The sequence below is a fragment of the Rhodamnia argentea genome, chromosome 11 (assembly GCF_020921035.1).
Source record: "Rhodamnia argentea isolate NSW1041297 chromosome 11, ASM2092103v1, whole genome shotgun sequence".
Classification (NCBI taxonomy): Eukaryota; Viridiplantae; Streptophyta; class Magnoliopsida; order Myrtales; family Myrtaceae; genus Rhodamnia; species Rhodamnia argentea.
Genome location: NC_063160.1, coordinates 20536150 through 20552900, shown reverse-complemented (window position 1 = coordinate 20552900; position 16751 = coordinate 20536150). Strand labels below are relative to the sequence as shown.

The 16751-nt window shown below is 43.6% G+C and overlaps 4 protein-coding genes across 5 annotated transcripts in view; 1 reads left to right on the top strand and 3 right to left on the bottom strand.

Annotated features, from left to right (window-relative positions):
* LOC115735585 (DNA repair protein REV1) overlaps positions 1–16751 on the bottom strand; it is an 870695-nt gene that overhangs the window by 142817 nt on the left and 711127 nt on the right. The window lies entirely within an intron of this gene.
* LOC115735626 lies at positions 226–1423 on the top strand. Its single transcript, XM_030666979.2, has one exon. It carries the CDS (start codon positions 403–405, stop codon positions 1174–1176), a length of 774 nt encoding a protein of 257 aa, XP_030522839.1. The 5' UTR covers positions 226–402; the 3' UTR covers positions 1177–1423.
* LOC115735624 (putative polyol transporter 1) lies at positions 7511–9712 on the bottom strand. The gene is made up of 3 exons (XM_030666973.2): positions 9461–9712; positions 9005–9351; positions 7511–8809 (listed from the first exon to the last, which is right to left on the bottom strand). The coding sequence occupies exons 1-3, from the start codon at positions 9624–9626 to the stop codon at positions 7688–7690; spliced, it is 1635 nt and encodes a 544-aa protein (XP_030522833.1). The 5' UTR covers positions 9627–9712; the 3' UTR covers positions 7511–7687.
* On the bottom strand, positions 15354–16024 carry LOC115735628 (auxin-responsive protein SAUR68-like). Its single transcript, XM_030666981.2, has one exon. The coding sequence runs from the start codon at positions 15934–15936 to the stop codon at positions 15403–15405; it is 534 nt and encodes a 177-aa protein (XP_030522841.1). The 5' UTR covers positions 15937–16024; the 3' UTR covers positions 15354–15402.

The following is a 16751-nucleotide window of genomic DNA, read 5'->3' as shown; positions in this document are numbered from 1 at the left end:
CGAGCTCGGACTTGAACATGCTTAATAATCGAGTTAAGTCTGAGATGGATTACAGATTGCTCGACTTGATTTGACTCCGAAAATGACGAGAAAAGTGAAATCCTAACGGCCTGATGAGATTTTTTTTTTTATTTTTTTTAAATCCCCTCTCCCGCTCGCTAAATCCCATAACTTTCTCACTAACCGCAACAAACCATAACAAACTTCCCCGATGACTTCGAGCGAGAATCATAACAACCGCGGGCCCAGCAACCGTCTCTTCAACTCCATCTCCGATCAATCTCTGCGAGATCTCCCTTCAAAATCACCTCTTTCTTCCTCCTCGATGGACCCACAATCTTCGGCGGAGTAATCCACAGCCGTTGTCATTGTTCGATCGCACCCCGAGAGGTTTTTGGCAAGATGAGGATGAACAGCGACTCCGAATTCAACCGGAAGAGGAAGAACAATCAGCTCGCCAGCAGACGGTTCCCCGACCTCGACGGCGAGAACGAACCCGACCACCACCACCTCGCTCTCTCGCTCTCCATTTGTCCCGCCCCGCAAGACCCGCGGCAATCGGAGCTCCTATCCGCGAAATCCCTCTCGTCTCAGCCTAGAAAGCTCGTCGTTCCTCCGAGACGCCGCCGGGCTGCCCCGCGCGGCCGCGGCGGCAGGCACCCTCCCCCTCCCGACGGCGGCGGAGACGGCGGGGAGTGTATCCCGGCGCCGTTCCCGTGGGCGACGACGCGGCGGGCCACCGTGCAGAGCATGGGCCACCTGCTCGCGAACCGCATAGAGAGCATCGCGGGAGTGGTGCAGTGCAGGAGGTGCGAGAGGGTGTTCGAGATCGAGTACGACCTGAGGCAGAAGTTCCTGGAGGTTGGGGCCTTCATCGTAGAGAACAAGGGGATTATGCACGACCGGGCTCCGGAGGAGTGGACGAGCCCGGTGCTGCCGCGGTGCGGGTCGTGCGGGCAAGAGAACGCGGCGAGGCCGGTCATCGTGGGCAGGGACGGGATCAACTGGCTGTTCCTGCTGCTGGGGCAGATGCTGGGTTGTTGCACGCTCGAGCAGCTCAAGTACTTCTGCGAGCACACCGGGAACCACCGGACCGGAGCCAAGGACCGGCTCCTGTATTACACATATCTCGGGCTGTGCAAGCAGCTCGACCCGACTGGGCCGTTTGACCCGTGAACCCGATGAAATGGGGACGATGGCGATGAGATTGGGACCGATTTGATTCTTTCCGTTTCATTTCTGATCGACCTTTAGGCTTTAGGTACTGTGGACGAAGTGTTTGCGATAATAACTGTGAAGTGTAGGGGGATGTTTCCTGTGGAGTTTTTGCGTTCTTTGAGCATCGAGAACTTTCCGGAGATTCTGTAATTCGTTGGGCATACGAGGCATGCATGTGTCACATGGCTAATGAATCAATGAAATGTTGCATAGTACTTTAGTCGTACCACATGATATTGAGGCTCGAATCTTATTACTCGAGTCGTTAATGGACTTTATATTGTTAGATTATATGATTGGATGGTGCGGATTATCTTTATTCGCAACCTACACTTACAAAAGGTGCCAAAAAGAATGTAAAATGCACAGAGCAAGCAGCTTGAAAAACATTGAAATAAACGTACATGTATCAATGTTCTTTTATGCATGTAATTGGGTGTTAGGCTCTATATTGATTGGAGTGAACTGAACTACGATGCACACACACATATATATAAACAACTAAGACCCAAATGATACCATCACCGAGGCTAATTTGCTATAAGATGCTACTTCATTACGTCCTCTTTGAAAGAAAGAAAAATTCCACCTTTCATTTAAGTATGCGAAGTCAATTTTCGTGTCTCGGATCATATTAAGTTATTAAGTATGGGGTAGCTAAGTAGGAGCAATAATTAAATTTGCTTCGTCTTCATCAATGGGACATCCACTTGGTTTTCCCATGAGCATTTGCAAGGGCCGCAATGTCTTCTCGATCTCATAATCGGTTAATTTAATTCACGAGTTCAACATGACTAATCAAGACCAGCGGTTTGCATTTCCAAGCAATATACACATAACATTAACTCCATACTTTGTATCGGGGACAAGATTAATATTTAGATCCTCTCTTTGGGTCTCTTAATTTAACAACCCCCAAGACAACCTACATTAATACAAGAGTTAATTATCCGGTCATTCTTTTCTTTTTCCTTTTATTTTCTTGGCCAAGAGTTGGACACCATTTGTGAATCCAAATGTTCACGAATGATCAATCTCTATCTAGACAATGGAACTTATTTGGATGAAAAGGGTGCCATCGTAAACTTTTATAAACTTGAAAGAAAGACAAACTAATCTTTTTTAGTTAGTATTAATCAATAAAGGTATTTATATAACAAGATGATTGATAACTTTTTAATCGTAATCATCCTCCGCGAATTGATTCACATCAAAGGGATAAAGAGATTGGACGAAGACCTCTTCAAATGAATCGATAAGAGTCAAGATCGCGAGAAATATTTGGGGATTTGATTCTTCCATCTTCAATCCCACATCTGACACCCCTTTCATGCGAATGGTTGAGTAAACAGATGGTCGCACCCCTTTGACCGTAGTTGACTAATCCACAAGATCTCTCTCTCTCTCTGATTTCAACAAACCCTAGCTAAAGACAAGTACAACCAACCAGAAATGAAGAATTTGAATGGTCTTCTTGCTTTCAAATCTTGAAGAAATCTTGATAAGCCGGGGTCAAGATTACATCCCTCACACTTTTGAGTCTGTTTTCCCAATCTTTTTATCTCTCCAAACCCCTGAGCATAAAGCGCCGTCTCCATTCAAGCCCTTCCACTTCTTCACATTCTTGCCTCTCTTCCCTCTCTCTACAATCCCTAATCGCCTCCGCCAGGCCCCCCGGAACCACCATCTCCAATCATGAACGTCGACTTGGAACTCAGTAGAAAGAGGAAAGGCGAATTCGAGAACAACAGCAATGATCAAAATGGCCGCGAGTCCCGGAGTGATGGCAACGAAGACGATTTCCTCGCTCTTTCGCTGTCTTCTCGGCCCTTGACACCTCGAAAGCATTCCCCCCCTCCTCCACCTCCTCCTCCTCCTCCTCCTTCTCCAAAAGTTAATCCTGATACGCACTTGTTGCCGAGTATGGTGACGTATGAATCTTCTCCGGCGTTAGTTCATGAGCCGTCTATGGTGATGTACGGTCCTCCGGCGATGCTTCACCAGCCGTCCTTTGCGGCTGCGCTGTCAAATACCCATCAAGAAGCCCTGCCGCACAACGGACGCCGAAGGCTTAATCGGCCATTGAGGAACGGCAAGAGCGAGACTGTCCCGGTGCCCTTCCCATGGGCGACAAACCGACGTGCCACCGTGCACAGTATGAACTACCTCTTGTCGAACAGGATCTTCACCATCACTGGGGATGTCCAGTGCAAGAAATGCGAGAAGGTCTTCGAGATGGAGTACGACCTGCAAAGCAAGTTCCTCGAGGTTGGCAACTTCATCGCGGTGAACAAGGCGACCATGCACGATCGGGCTCCGGAGGAGTGGATGAGCCCGGTACTCCCCAAGTGCAGGTTCTGCGACCAGGAGAACAGCGCAAAGCCCGTAGTAGCCAAGAAGAAGAAGATCAATTGGCTCTTCATGCTCTTAGGGCAGACGCTCGGGTGCCTGACGCTGAAGCATCTGAAGTATTTCTGCGCGCACACAAAGATTCACCGGACGGGTGCCAAGGAGCGGATCTTGTATTACACCTATCTAGGGTTGTGTAAACAGCTCGATCCTACCGGCCCATTCGAGATCAGCCGATGAAGTTTCTTGCATTCCTAGGGTTTCATTGAGTTTCCTCAAGTGCTTAAATCACTGTGAATGTTTCCAAAATGGAGAAGACGAGCGGATTCGGAGATCACAGTCCGCTGTATCCGGTTACATGTGTAAGTGTTTTCTTCTCATATGTAGATCTTGAAACTCATTTTGGGTCAAAACTCTGATCATTTCCAGCGATTCTCATCGCTTATGAATATGATATTGATGTTTCTTAGTCACTTTGCGATATAATGGAGTCGATCGTGACCCCATCCCCATTCGGTAAATTGTTGAGCTCTCTGTTGGATCCGTCGCCGTTTTTAAGTCTTGCTAATCTTTTCTGTCAAGAAATGGAACATTCCATGAGCGTTCCAAACTTCCAAATGCATGATGAAATAGCTGGTTGATGTAGGGTTATTCGCAAATTATTCCCCGGGGAATTGTTTCTTTGGATTAATTTGTTCGTTTCTTGACCGTCATAATCTTGTTTACCGAATGATTTTGCGGGCAGTTTGCCTATTTTCACTTTCATATGAGCTCTGTTTAAGGATGAAGCAAATCCATCCGGGAATACCTTTGAACCGCAAACTCTTAGCCCGCGGCTACAATGAACGTAAAATAGATATGGCCGTAACTTATTTATTGATAAAATCTTGGATCAATCCCTCACGTAATTTGAATTCTAGATTCCCCCGATATCCAATCATTTGAACTCAAACTTCAAAGGTTCGATCCTTTTCGCACATCTGGAATTGTCAGTCTTTTATTTGTTTAGCGCGCTCATTTTAGCAAGTGTGCTCTTTTACAATTCATGCTCTGGGGCTGCGAAAGCTAAGTTAACTTAGTCTGAAGTGTCATCTCCTCCTCCTTCCTCAGCCACCCTCTCCTCTTTCTTCTTCTTCTTCCTCTATCTCTCTTCTTATATGTGAGATGAAACCTCTTATTTACAAGGATTCAAAGAGATGAACTTAACTAAGATGATGAGTGAATGCAAACCGAATTCCCGTAAATCGGAGAATAGCCGACAATTCCGAAGTATTTTTTTCATGCCTTTTTTGTCAAGGTATAGAACAAATCTCACGATTCTCTCTTGCCGTGTAAACTTTTAGTAAATGGTTGCGCACCCAACTTCATCCCTTCTATTGTATATAGTAAATCTTTGCAGCTCATCGGTCTGCCTCCATAGTTGAAGTGATTTTACATGGATCTTTTGGTTATGACTTGATCCGATTCTATTATTGCTCATAGTGTCCCTAGTAGTGTGCGTGGTCATTTTTGAGATTCGTCATTTTTTTCATAATGGCATATCCAAAAGATATGATGGGCAGCTCGCCAATAATCATTCAAACTAACTTTTTTTCAAGAAATTCCAACTCTCTTAGCTATATGTATCAGAGTAGTCCTCGAAATTTCCCACGGGCATGGCTTCGTTAATCTCCAACGACTCCACTTGTGACAAAAGCACAATTTTCTAGAGTCAAACTAGAGAACGATGAGAAAAAAAAAACCCTATGAATTTAGTATTTAATCCTAAGATGGTAAACCTCTTTTCTTGATTACAGGCTTTAATGGCTACATTGTTAAACTCAACCTAGAATTGGCCTTGGGCTTTGTTTTTTGGATTTGAGAAGTCGACAATGACAAGATAACAATATAACGGTACAATATCAAACAAACGTATTATTAATGACAACAAATATATAGCAATCATGATGTGACTCACCTCTAATCTTATGACTTATAATTTACCTTCATACTGTTATATTGTCATGCCAGCAAAAACATTATTTTTTAACCCATCATGTTGATTGTGGATCTTTTACTGACACGTTGGACATTCCTTGTGAACCATGAAATTCTATTGACCAGGAAAGACCATGAAATGCAAGTGTGGTACGTGTGGATTCATTACACTTTAGCGTGACCCACTATGTGTGATGCATGAGTTGATGGCTTTCCCTTTTTCACTAAGTAGTGCATCGCATTCTACAATCTTGCTCCATATGTACTATGACTTCTCCCACTCCCCTCTTGATGGGAACATTACGAGGGCCAACTTATGGTCTGAAATCCACATTTCCAAAGCTGTCGTGCTCTAACATTTTGATCATGGAAGAGAAGAGAATGACCCAATTCGGCCCATTGAGAAAATTATCTAAAAAATCTTAAATTTTTGTACTTTTTTTAATTCAATTTTAAATTTTTTAATTTTATCAATCGAGTCTATTTGGCCAATTTTGACTGAAAAATCGCTGACGTGGACCTCGATTGTCCTACGTGGCACGGGAATAATTTATAATATTAATTTAATTTTTTTTCAAATTTTTGGTAATTTTTCTTTTTCCTTTTTTTTCTTTTCTTTTCTTTGTTTTTTTCTCTTAATGTGGCTGGCAAGGGTCATTGGGCGCTCACCAGGCCTCGCCCGCGGCCGCAATGGTCCGGGTGAGGACCCGGTGTCGCCGTCCACAGTAACAAAAAAATGAAAAAATAAAAGTAAAAATAAAAAAATGATAAGAATGAGTCGAAAAAATATTAAAATGTTATTGAAAAACGTCTACATCAGCAATTTTTAGCAAAGATTGCTCAATAGGCATAATTGTAAGGTATACGGTTGAATCGGCAAAAGTGCAATAGGTTTAGAACTTTTTAGACAATTTTGGCTCGGCCCGTTTAGGCTCGATAGAAGATGTTGAAACTTCATTGTTTAGTGTATAAATTAATCAGCGAGATTTACTCTAATTGTCCCCTTTGATAGGTGAGATGAGCAATCTCCTCGAGCAAAAGTCACGAATAAAAAAAATTGCTTGAATAAAGAAGAATGGATGCATGGTTCTGCTTGGTCGATCAAACACGAGCGTAGTAGATCTAGCATGATTATTAAAGTAACTCAGAGCCCAAAAGTTATTTTTGTAAAGATAGAAGAAGGGGTGAGAGCTGGATTGGTCGGGGATGGTAGATGAAGAGTTTTATTAGAACGATGAGAATTGAGAAGCTCTCTCGGGTCGATCTCACGAGAGACATCAGACTGGAAATTCAGCAGTGGACCATCCTTTCCACGGTCACGGCGCGACACAGGCCACAGAAGCATTTAGCTTGTCGCTTCTCCCCATTCGAGATTGGCCACTCAAGGTCGCAGGACAAAGATGTCGCCCTCAACGTCCTTACTGCCATTTCTTCGGGCGATCTTGATCTTAAAGGGCGCTATCTCCTGCATCGAATCGGCCTGTTGCATTCGGAATTTTATCCGTGAATTGCTCCCAGCAAGACTCTCGTGCTAACTAAGCCAACACACCCTCGCTGCATCGTGCAACAAATTTAGTCTTGCTGGTTATTTTCGACTGCTATCTTTAACTTCATTTTCGCCCCTCTTTCCCCCGTTGTATGTATGTTCCCAATCTCTACACCAAATGCTGCCGGAATCTGAACTCGATTCTATTTGCTTGGTATTGCACGACCATATGTTTCCTTCTTCTAAGGTATATCAAATTTAACTCATTTTTGGCCGGTGATGATCCGATCACATGATATAATTCTTTTTTGCCCTCTTTTGATATCGGATCCGGTTCGATTATTTCCATATGCTGATTGGAATCATGCTATCCGCGCCAAGATAATAAGGTATTCACAGGCATTCACATAATACGATACTAGGGGGAATGAAAACAAGAACTTTTCAAAGAGGATGTCCCTTCATTTCCTCCTTTTTCTCCCTCCATCACCGTCATAATTGGAAAAGTTAGTCCGTTTCCACTGTTTCCAGTACTCCATCACAATCCATTTTCACTACTCTACACAGTACTCTCAATCTACTCTCTAGTTTATACCCTCTAAAAAAACAAAAAAGATAGTAAGATCCTATGTACGACTACAGGCCTACTTTGTTTTATTATATCTGATTAAGGTCCGCACGCCCGTTGGTCGCCAATTGAACGTGACCTCTTCCTCCGTCGCGCTTACCATCCTCGACCACTTCCGTCCTCAACTTCCTCGCCACGGCCCTCCACCCCGTCAGACTACCGAAAAGCACTTGCATATCCTCCAGGGTCCGCCCTTGCGTCTCCGGCAGCACCGTGAAGAAGAACGCCCAAGCGATGGCCGCCACCGCCGCATACAGGAAGAAGGCGCCTCCGATCGTGATCCCCTTCGAGAGTGACAGGAACGTCATCGTTATGAGCCCGCTCGTGGCCCGGTTCACCCCGACCCCAATGCTCGCGCCCTGCGCCCGCAACCTCAGCGGAAATATTTCTGAGGTGTAAACCCACGCGATGGGGCCCAACCCGATCGAGAACGATGCCACGAAGGTCAGCGTCATCGCGATGCACAATCCGATGGCCCACATCAGCTTCTGGCTCGAGTGGTCGATGACCGTGAGGCCGCATCCGAGGGCCGTGAGGGAGAGTATCATCCCCGCCACGCTGGTGAGGAGCAGCGGGCGCCGTCCGACCCGGTCGAGGAAGAACGTGGAGACGAGGATGAAGATCGTCTTGCAAAACCCGACGGCGATTGTCGCAAGCAGCTTGTGGTCCGAAGACGTCACGCCGGCCTTCTCGAATATGGTCGGGCTGTATAGCACGACTGCGTCGATCCCCGAGGCCTGCTGGAAGAAGTGGATCCCGACCGCAGCAATCAGCACGTGGCGGACAACGGGGGTCGGGTGGAGAAGGAGCTCCCGCCACACTCCCTCGCCGTGGCTTTTCTTACGGGTGACGGTGACGACATCGTCGTTGCAGTCGTCCGGGATTCCGGCGGCGGACTTGATGTCGGCAAGGCGGAGGTCGGCCTCCTCAGAGGAATCGGAGGTGCGCTGAAGGACGCGTTTGGCGTCTCCAAGACGGCCCTGCATGACAAGCCAGCGGGGGGACTCGGGCATGGCGAGGACGCCGGCAGCAAGGAGGACGGAGGGTACGGCCCCGACGCCAAGCATGAACCGCCATCCAAGGTTGGCGGGGAGCTTGGAAAAAGCGTAATTTGAGATGTAGCCGAGTAACAACCCCGAGTTGATGAACACCTACAAGAGAGTGCATTAATTAATAGATTAATCGAGCTTACATCACGAATGTAACAAAAATGGTATTTTTCACTGAGGATGAGCTATCTAATCAGCTATCGCAGTCAAATTTATATCATTTTTCCATTAATTTATACATTTGTTGAAATTTTGTAAGTAACCAAGAAGGTAAATGTTTCAGAATTTCAAAATTACCTCAGGGAATGAGGTAAGGAAGCCGCGAGCAGACGCCGGCGAGACTTCGGCGGTGTAGACAGGGGCGATCATCAAAGCGTACCCGACGCCGATTCCAGCGACGAAGCGGCCGAACATGAGGAAAGCATAGTTAGTGGCAAAACCCATAAGGATGGCGCCGACGAAGAAGATGGCCCCGGCAATGACCATGGTATAGCGGCGGCCCACCCAGTCGGAGGTCCTGCCGGCAACAGCCGAGCCGAGGAGGGAGTAGAGGTTGATGATACCGACGAGGACTTCGACCTCCACGCTGTTGAGGTGGAACTCTTTCTTAATGTATATAGCCGCACCACTCATCACACCAATGTCTGAAACACACACACACCATCCAATTACAGCAAACAAGCATGTCGATCATGAAAAGAATAAAATAGCCGAGATCAGTGGAACCGAAAGGTCGAGAGATGAGATAGTTACCGTATCCGAGCAAGATGGAAGTCATGGAAGCGAGGATTGCGCAGGCGAAGGCGTACTTGTTCCGTGGAGGGCGTTTCTTCGGGGCCTCGACATCTTCGACCGGCGATTTCTCGGGTGGTACGACGTTCAAGTTAGGATCCGCCATAGCCTTGTGCTCGGCCATCATTCTCTCTCCCTAGTTCAAAGCTTCAATCAGAGAGAGAGAGAGAGAGAGAGAGAGAGGGGATCAAGTGGACAAGAAGATGCGAAAGGGAGAGTACTTATAAAGACTAATGCTCATGCATCAACATCAGATCTGTGTCACCAGCTGATGACCATGAAGTCTGCCCGCCTTTCTTTCTTTCTTTCTTTCTTGGGTTGCTGGGGGAGAGATGGATTGGTTCACGTACCTCTATGTAACATAGAGCTGTTAATGGGCCGGGTCGGGCTGAATCTATATGATACCTGGTCTAACCCGAAACCAAACGACACCGAGTGGCTAATGAATGTGATGTGCCAAAAGAAATGGTTGTCTACGGCTGATTTTATGAAGAGAAATACTTCCATAATAGTATTGTCAATGAGGTATAATCTCGATCGTAGATCCACACATTATTATTGCCTGTTTTGCATAAAACATTCATTGATTAGGAGATCGTGTGGTCAACACTAATTAATAGTACTATGAGACTGTCGGGCTAGCGGTTTCGATATATGAGACTTCATGACATCAATTTCTGGCGAGTTTTATGCAATAAATTTTGCCAAAACGTCTCATATATGCTCATGCACTAAGGGCTTATGGCATTCAATCTCAACGTATATCCACCTTTCCATGTGTTGATGAGTTTTACATGCTATTACACACGCACATACATATTCCCAAAAAGATTATGTTTTTTTAATTACTAATGAAATCGGAATGATATCTGAATTAATAAGAAGATCTTTTTAATTGGCTTGAATTCGTTACTTTGAACGAATTTTCAAAAATGACTAGGAGGCATGCGTCAGCTCTATCTAATTTTTTTCGTTTTTAATTGGCTTGATATCGACTTGTTGACAGATTTAGAACCATTGGGCTTTAAATGAACTAGCGTTGGGGATATTCACTTTCCCCTCGTGAAAGTAGTCAACATTAACATACTTAGGAAGTAGTAAATGACTCTCTTGCGCCGGAATGTAAGAATCTCTACTCTCTAGGGATTGAGGAAAGCATAGTGTGAATGCATTTGCTTGCTCGTGTGTCAAGTCTAAGTTTTTTAATCATCAAAAACATCGGTGGAATAAACATTTCAACGATGATTATAGCGACAGGTTGGAGCGATGGAGACGTGTCAATCATTTAACACGACGTATCGGGAGAAAATGTTTTTCATTTTTATCTTGTATATCCCGAGGTTCCGTGCACATGAAAAATAGCATAGCATTGTTAAATAAATTAGTTGTTTGAAATGAAAAAAAATAAATAAATACCACAAGTGCTATAACTTTCGTATGGCTCGAGCCAAAAATTTTTTTTTTCGATTACTTAAATGTTATAACTTTCGTATGGTTTTTATTTGAAGATCATAATTTTTTTTTCGATTACTTAAGTATCATTACTTTTAAAAACCTTCACTATAAGTGTTATGGCACGTCAGATTTTTTATATACTCAAGTGATCGATTGAAAGTTATGACGCCATAATGGACATTTTTAAGAAGTTATGACATTTAAGTGGTCAAAAAAAAAAAAGTATTTGAATGACATACAAAAATTATGACATTTGTGATGTTCTTATTTCAATGGGACGAAAAATATTACGCTTTTTCCATAGGAGGCATATCATTTTGAATTACCTCAAATGAACAAGTCTCTTTATATTATAGTTCTTTTTTTGTTATCCAACTTTAAACTATAGTTCACGTACCTAATCATGTAGACCATCTTATTACAAAAAGAAGAGGAAATTAAGGAAAGGAAAAGGGCAAAAGATGGGAAAATCACAAAACTTTCTTGTCCCAAAAAGTCATGCACGTGGTATGCGCTTACAGACTGCCAGGCAAACAGCCAAACTACGTACACTAATGCCTGAGAGCTGCCCATGTTCCTCCTCGGTCGATGACGCCAAAAATCAGTCACCATCCTTCAATCAACGATGCCCTCTTGAAATGTCTCTTGTGGCGTTTACCAGAGAAAGGAAACTCGAACAGTCAGAAGAACTGATCGAAAACCATAAATTTGGATCGACCCTTATGCCGGTTTTTCTTGGGGTCAACGAAGGCGGGCTGATCTTTGCAAAACCTAATCTCTCCCACCTTACCCATGTCTTGCGAGCACCGTGATTCCTGCTGCGTTCACGGCCTCCATTGTTGGCCTTGGTTCTCGCGACGATCATTTGTCTGCATGTTGGTGGATTTTCTCCCCGGTACTAGGAGATGGAGAGTTGAAAGAAATGGCGCAAATCAGTGCAATCCACGTCTCTTCTTCCCAAGTTACTTGTTGTTGATGCCCCTCCTTTGGGCTCTTTTTGTGGGAACCTTTAATTATCAGCTATGCAGTCTGCTTTCCAAAAAAAAAGATGTCTTTTTTTCATATCCTCTCTCTAGGGATGGTAGATTTTGAGGTGGGTCGATTCTCATCTTGAAATTAGACCAAGGAAGGCCGGTAATCGGCCCATTTAGCCCTAGAACCAGCTCGAACGGGCTCTCCCTAGGTGTCACCCTTCCTTAGTCCTCTCTTGTTTTAATTTTCATGGCTGTTTCCAAAGGGATCGCAAAAATGGATCATAGAGAGAATATTCAACTACAAACCAGATAATTTCTGCGGCTCTATAGAGTCGCGACACGCAGTGCCCGGCATGCATAGACTTCCAAGTTCCAACCCCATGCCAAGAAAATGTGTTGTTTATCGTTATAACCAGATAATTTCTGCGGCTCTCTTCTTGACTCTAGGTAGTCAAAGATTGACTAAGAGAGTGCAGCCTAATCCTGCCACTTCCATTCGACCACAAAAAAAAAAAACACTTTGTAGTCCGAGATTTGACGCACACCATGCACCGCAAGTTCGAAGTTTGAATAAACGACCGCCCAATCTCCAAGAAACATCTTTCGATAACGACATAATCAAATCTTACCAAACAAATAATCGTCTTCCAATTTTTTTTTCTTTTTTTCTTTTCTGTTTCCGTCCGCCCTTGATTTTATCCACGATTTGGGTTCCGTTTGTAGAATATTCATAGTGATCAAATATTGTCATATTTTCATCAGGATTGTAAGACGTTTCATGAGCCTCTAGACGATCGGATCTCTATGTTTTTCGGTCACGAGTCGAACAGTTGGCATTTCGACCTCGATTTGTCTCATTTGGGCTAAGTAAGCTTTACTTGCTCTGGAAATTTTGCGCCCACGCTCAAGGAACGCAACTTTAAAGAGAGAAAGTGCTTATAGAGAAAAGCTCTCAAGGATGCTTAAGTTACTCAAATGCGTGGATAATACAAATACACGTTATCCAAAATACTTGTAGGAAGCGTCCTCTAGATACAAGAATGTTGTAGGGCCAACTCATGGCTATATGTGAGGTGACTCCGGTGACCTTACGTGCTTAGCACGCGTCTTTGGATTATAAAAAAATAATAAAATAAAATAAAAATATTGCTTTACGTACCTTAACATTGAACGATGCGCACGGACTAATCCAAAACACTTAGCAAAGCAAGCAAATTTTCTTGAGAGAGAAAATTCTAGCTCAAGGCACACGAGCAGAATCGGCTTCAAAAGTGGAAAAACCTAATGTGTATGTACATATACGTACGAGTCTTACCGATGCTTATGAACTTCACGACGGGTCGGACTTAGAAAAGAAAATTCGTGGGCGCCATCGCTTGAAAAACGTATCATAGGGCCGGCTAATCCGCATTTTATTGCCAAATTACGGCTTAGTGCATAAGTAATCCTTTTTCTCATGAAAGTGGTTAAGCTAGCGAGTACGGCACGCAGACCGCTAAGAAGAGCTGATTCGACCCCAACACAAGTTCCCCATGTAACAAACATGAACCCAAAGTTCATGGGCGTAACTTCACCCGTGCTCAAAGATGAGGGGGATAATTCTCCAACAAGTCCTAAAGTTGTTGTGTCGATTTAATCCTAAATCTTTTGAAAATTTGTCAATTAAATCCTAAACCTATTATTTGGATAACATACTGGAATTGAAAAATCGTTAAAAGATTTAGAACTAATTTGATAAATTGTCAAAAGATTTAGAATTAAATTGCCGCACGATAAATTTAATATTTTTTGGACAATTTTCAGGTGTTTGGAGCTCGGCTGGAGGCTAGAGCATGCGATTGCGGTCTTATTGGGGAGCCTTAGAGTCCAAGCACGTTTCGTTTGACTTATGACGCCCCTCCGATGGTTGCCTTCATCGTTTGGGTGAAGATGCGTGTTGGTGTTGATGATGGCTTTTGAAATCATGGGTATCTCTCCTCCTTTTTGTCAAAAAAGGTCCGTGTATCTTTGGTGTGGTCCAACCGTCCAACGAATAACCTATACCATAAGTTTTGTGTTGGTCCAAGGGATGAATTTGGCTGGCGGACATCCCATGAAACACTTGTCCATCAAATTGACAGTCACTAAGGCTAGCCTAGGTGAACAAAAGGGTTTTTTTTTTTTACTTTGGTAATGTGCTTTTGAGTAGAATCGCGATTGATGGCGTGACTAATATAGTTATGACTACGATGCACATTCGAGTTTTTGTCGTATCGCTTCGTAAATCATCATCTCGAAAATGGACAGCGCGATTGATATGGATAGATAAGATTTGTGTGGTACTGGCTTCTATCAAGTGTCGGCATTTGGTCAAGCAAGTCAAGTGTATCGATTCACAAGATTTGAGAAATTGAGAATACAATTGTTCACTTGAAGATTAGGAAAGGCTGCTGGTCCAAGGGGCCGCCGTCATCCCCGATGCGACCCACATTGTGGCTGGTGGAAATAAGAATTGGGTCTTTGTGACTCCAGGGCATGAGTTCACTTAGATAAGAGGGGAAATGATATTGCAAGTGTCTAAACTTAAATTTGTCTGTTTCACAATTGAGTGCCTAAACTTTTTTATTCAATTCAGTATCTAGATTTTTCAAATTTGTCTCAATGCGAGGCCTCCGTCGAATAAGTTGTCATATTATGTAATTTGCTGGCGCAACTTGCTTTCTTGATAAAAGTTAAGCACAATTTGGATTTGTCACTCGCCTATTAAACATTAGTAAAGTGCTATTGGAGGATGTCACTTTTTTCCAAATGGAATATTCTACCTAATTAAACTAGGTTTGTTACGACTGAACAGGTGCCATGGAAAAATTTACACACACATTTTGCATATTTTAAAATCTCGATTACCCTAAAACCTGAATTTCTGGGTCCGCCATTGCAACCGTGAAAATAGCAAACCGAAGACCTCTAAGGCCCAAAAACAAAAGGAGCACCTATTACGGCCCAATAAGGCCCACGTCTTACTTTTTCAGGGCCCACGAAGCCCACTTCATACTTTTTAGGCATGGGCAGGCAAGACATGAACTGTTTCTTCTAGGAGTAAGGGGCAGGCTGTCCAAACAAGCAATTAAGCACTTCAAAGCTTCAAGCGTCGCCATTGGGGTTGAGATAATCTTGAACCGTTTGCTTAGGAGTTATGGCCTCTCAAGCTGGCAACCAAGCTGACTACTGATCCAAACTTGAGCAAATAAAAAGCTGGAAACATGCGATGATAACAGTGATGGTTTGATTGGATTCCTCAAAGTCTACCCTGTCTACTTAGCAGGTTGACATGTTATCTTTTGGTTGTATGGATTAGTAATGCAGGAAATGATGGTCTGAGTGAAAACCAGCTTTGTTGATCTAAGCCAAATAGAAATGAAGAAGAATGGCGCGGACGTTGTTGCAAAACTACTTCCATTCATCTACTAAGCACTGGTATGTGTGTTATATCTGTCAGTAACAAACAAGCATTTCTGGGTTTTCTAATGCTTGATTGAAAGCTAACGATGATGAGCAGCTTAGTCTGCTGAACGCCATAAGCAAAGCATTCTCTTGGTCCTTAGCCAAGCCTCTTCTAATCAATGAAAGCGTGTACTCCATAGATGGTGCATCAACTGGAAGCATGATCGGACCATCACATGGGATCCCAAACACTTCTTCCGATGCCCTGAAGAGCCCCTTCACTATGTCGTTGCTCAGAAATGAGAGAGGGATCACGAAGCGTCTCTCATCTGTTGTATAGACAACGAAGTGACCCTTCTGCGCAAAGGATGATCTATTTGCATTTGCTGAAGCTGACTTGCTGCTCGTCCGCTGAAACGGAATTCTTTTTCTTCTTCCATTGGCGGCCATCTTCTGCCACTTCCTTGCCATTTGAATCAGCTTCTTTGTGCTTATCATTATGCTCAACTGCAAGTAATTCTCAACGGAAGAGCGAATTTGCTTTTTGTTGAGTTGCAGTGATATTTCTGGTTGTGCAGAAAGCATCTGCCTTTCCCGACTTTTTATACGGAGAGAGCTAACGAATTGGCATTCACATGGTTAGCAAACCCATGTGCTCATGTTGAGAAGAATTTCATTGAGTGTTTAGATTTTGGTTCTGTGGGGCTCATGAGTACAAGATTGCATGACAGGAGAAGGATTCTCCTGCTATTTTGCTAGTCTAACAGCATAGTAGGGTCCAGATTAGTTTGGTTGTCAACTTGACTAACCACATTCTCTCCATGAATCCAAAGATCAACCACAAATTGCTGAAAGTCACAGGTCCACCATCCATTCTTGCCGGTTCTTGTATTATCAATATCAACAGACAATTGAATTTCAGAAACTACTGGTGTCATTGGCAAGCAGTTCTGCTGGACCCAGAAGATTCAGAAATTTCGTACCCATAAATAGGTGATATGTTGGATCTTCCTACCTTCTGTCAGGTTGCTAAAAGACGTCCTAATGTAATCGAACCAATGCCACAAGGAAAGGGGTATATCCATACTCGTTTAGGCTTATTGGGAAAAAAAGGGAAGGAAGAAAGAAACCATTCATTAAGGGGACAGATAGTCTATTGACACATATTGTTTTCCTTTTTCTGCATGTAAGATATAAGGTGCTACTTGAATTTTTATCAAGTTCACTATGTTTCTTTTATTAGTATGTCTGAAATCTCATCCCCAGGACATTTTTAGAACCAGAAGACCCTGCATCGTGCTTTATGATGACCACCACTTCAGCTATTGCATCAAGTGATGCCAAGATCTAGGAACAACCATCAGACTCGGCAAGCATGAGCCACATAGTCTAGGGCTTGT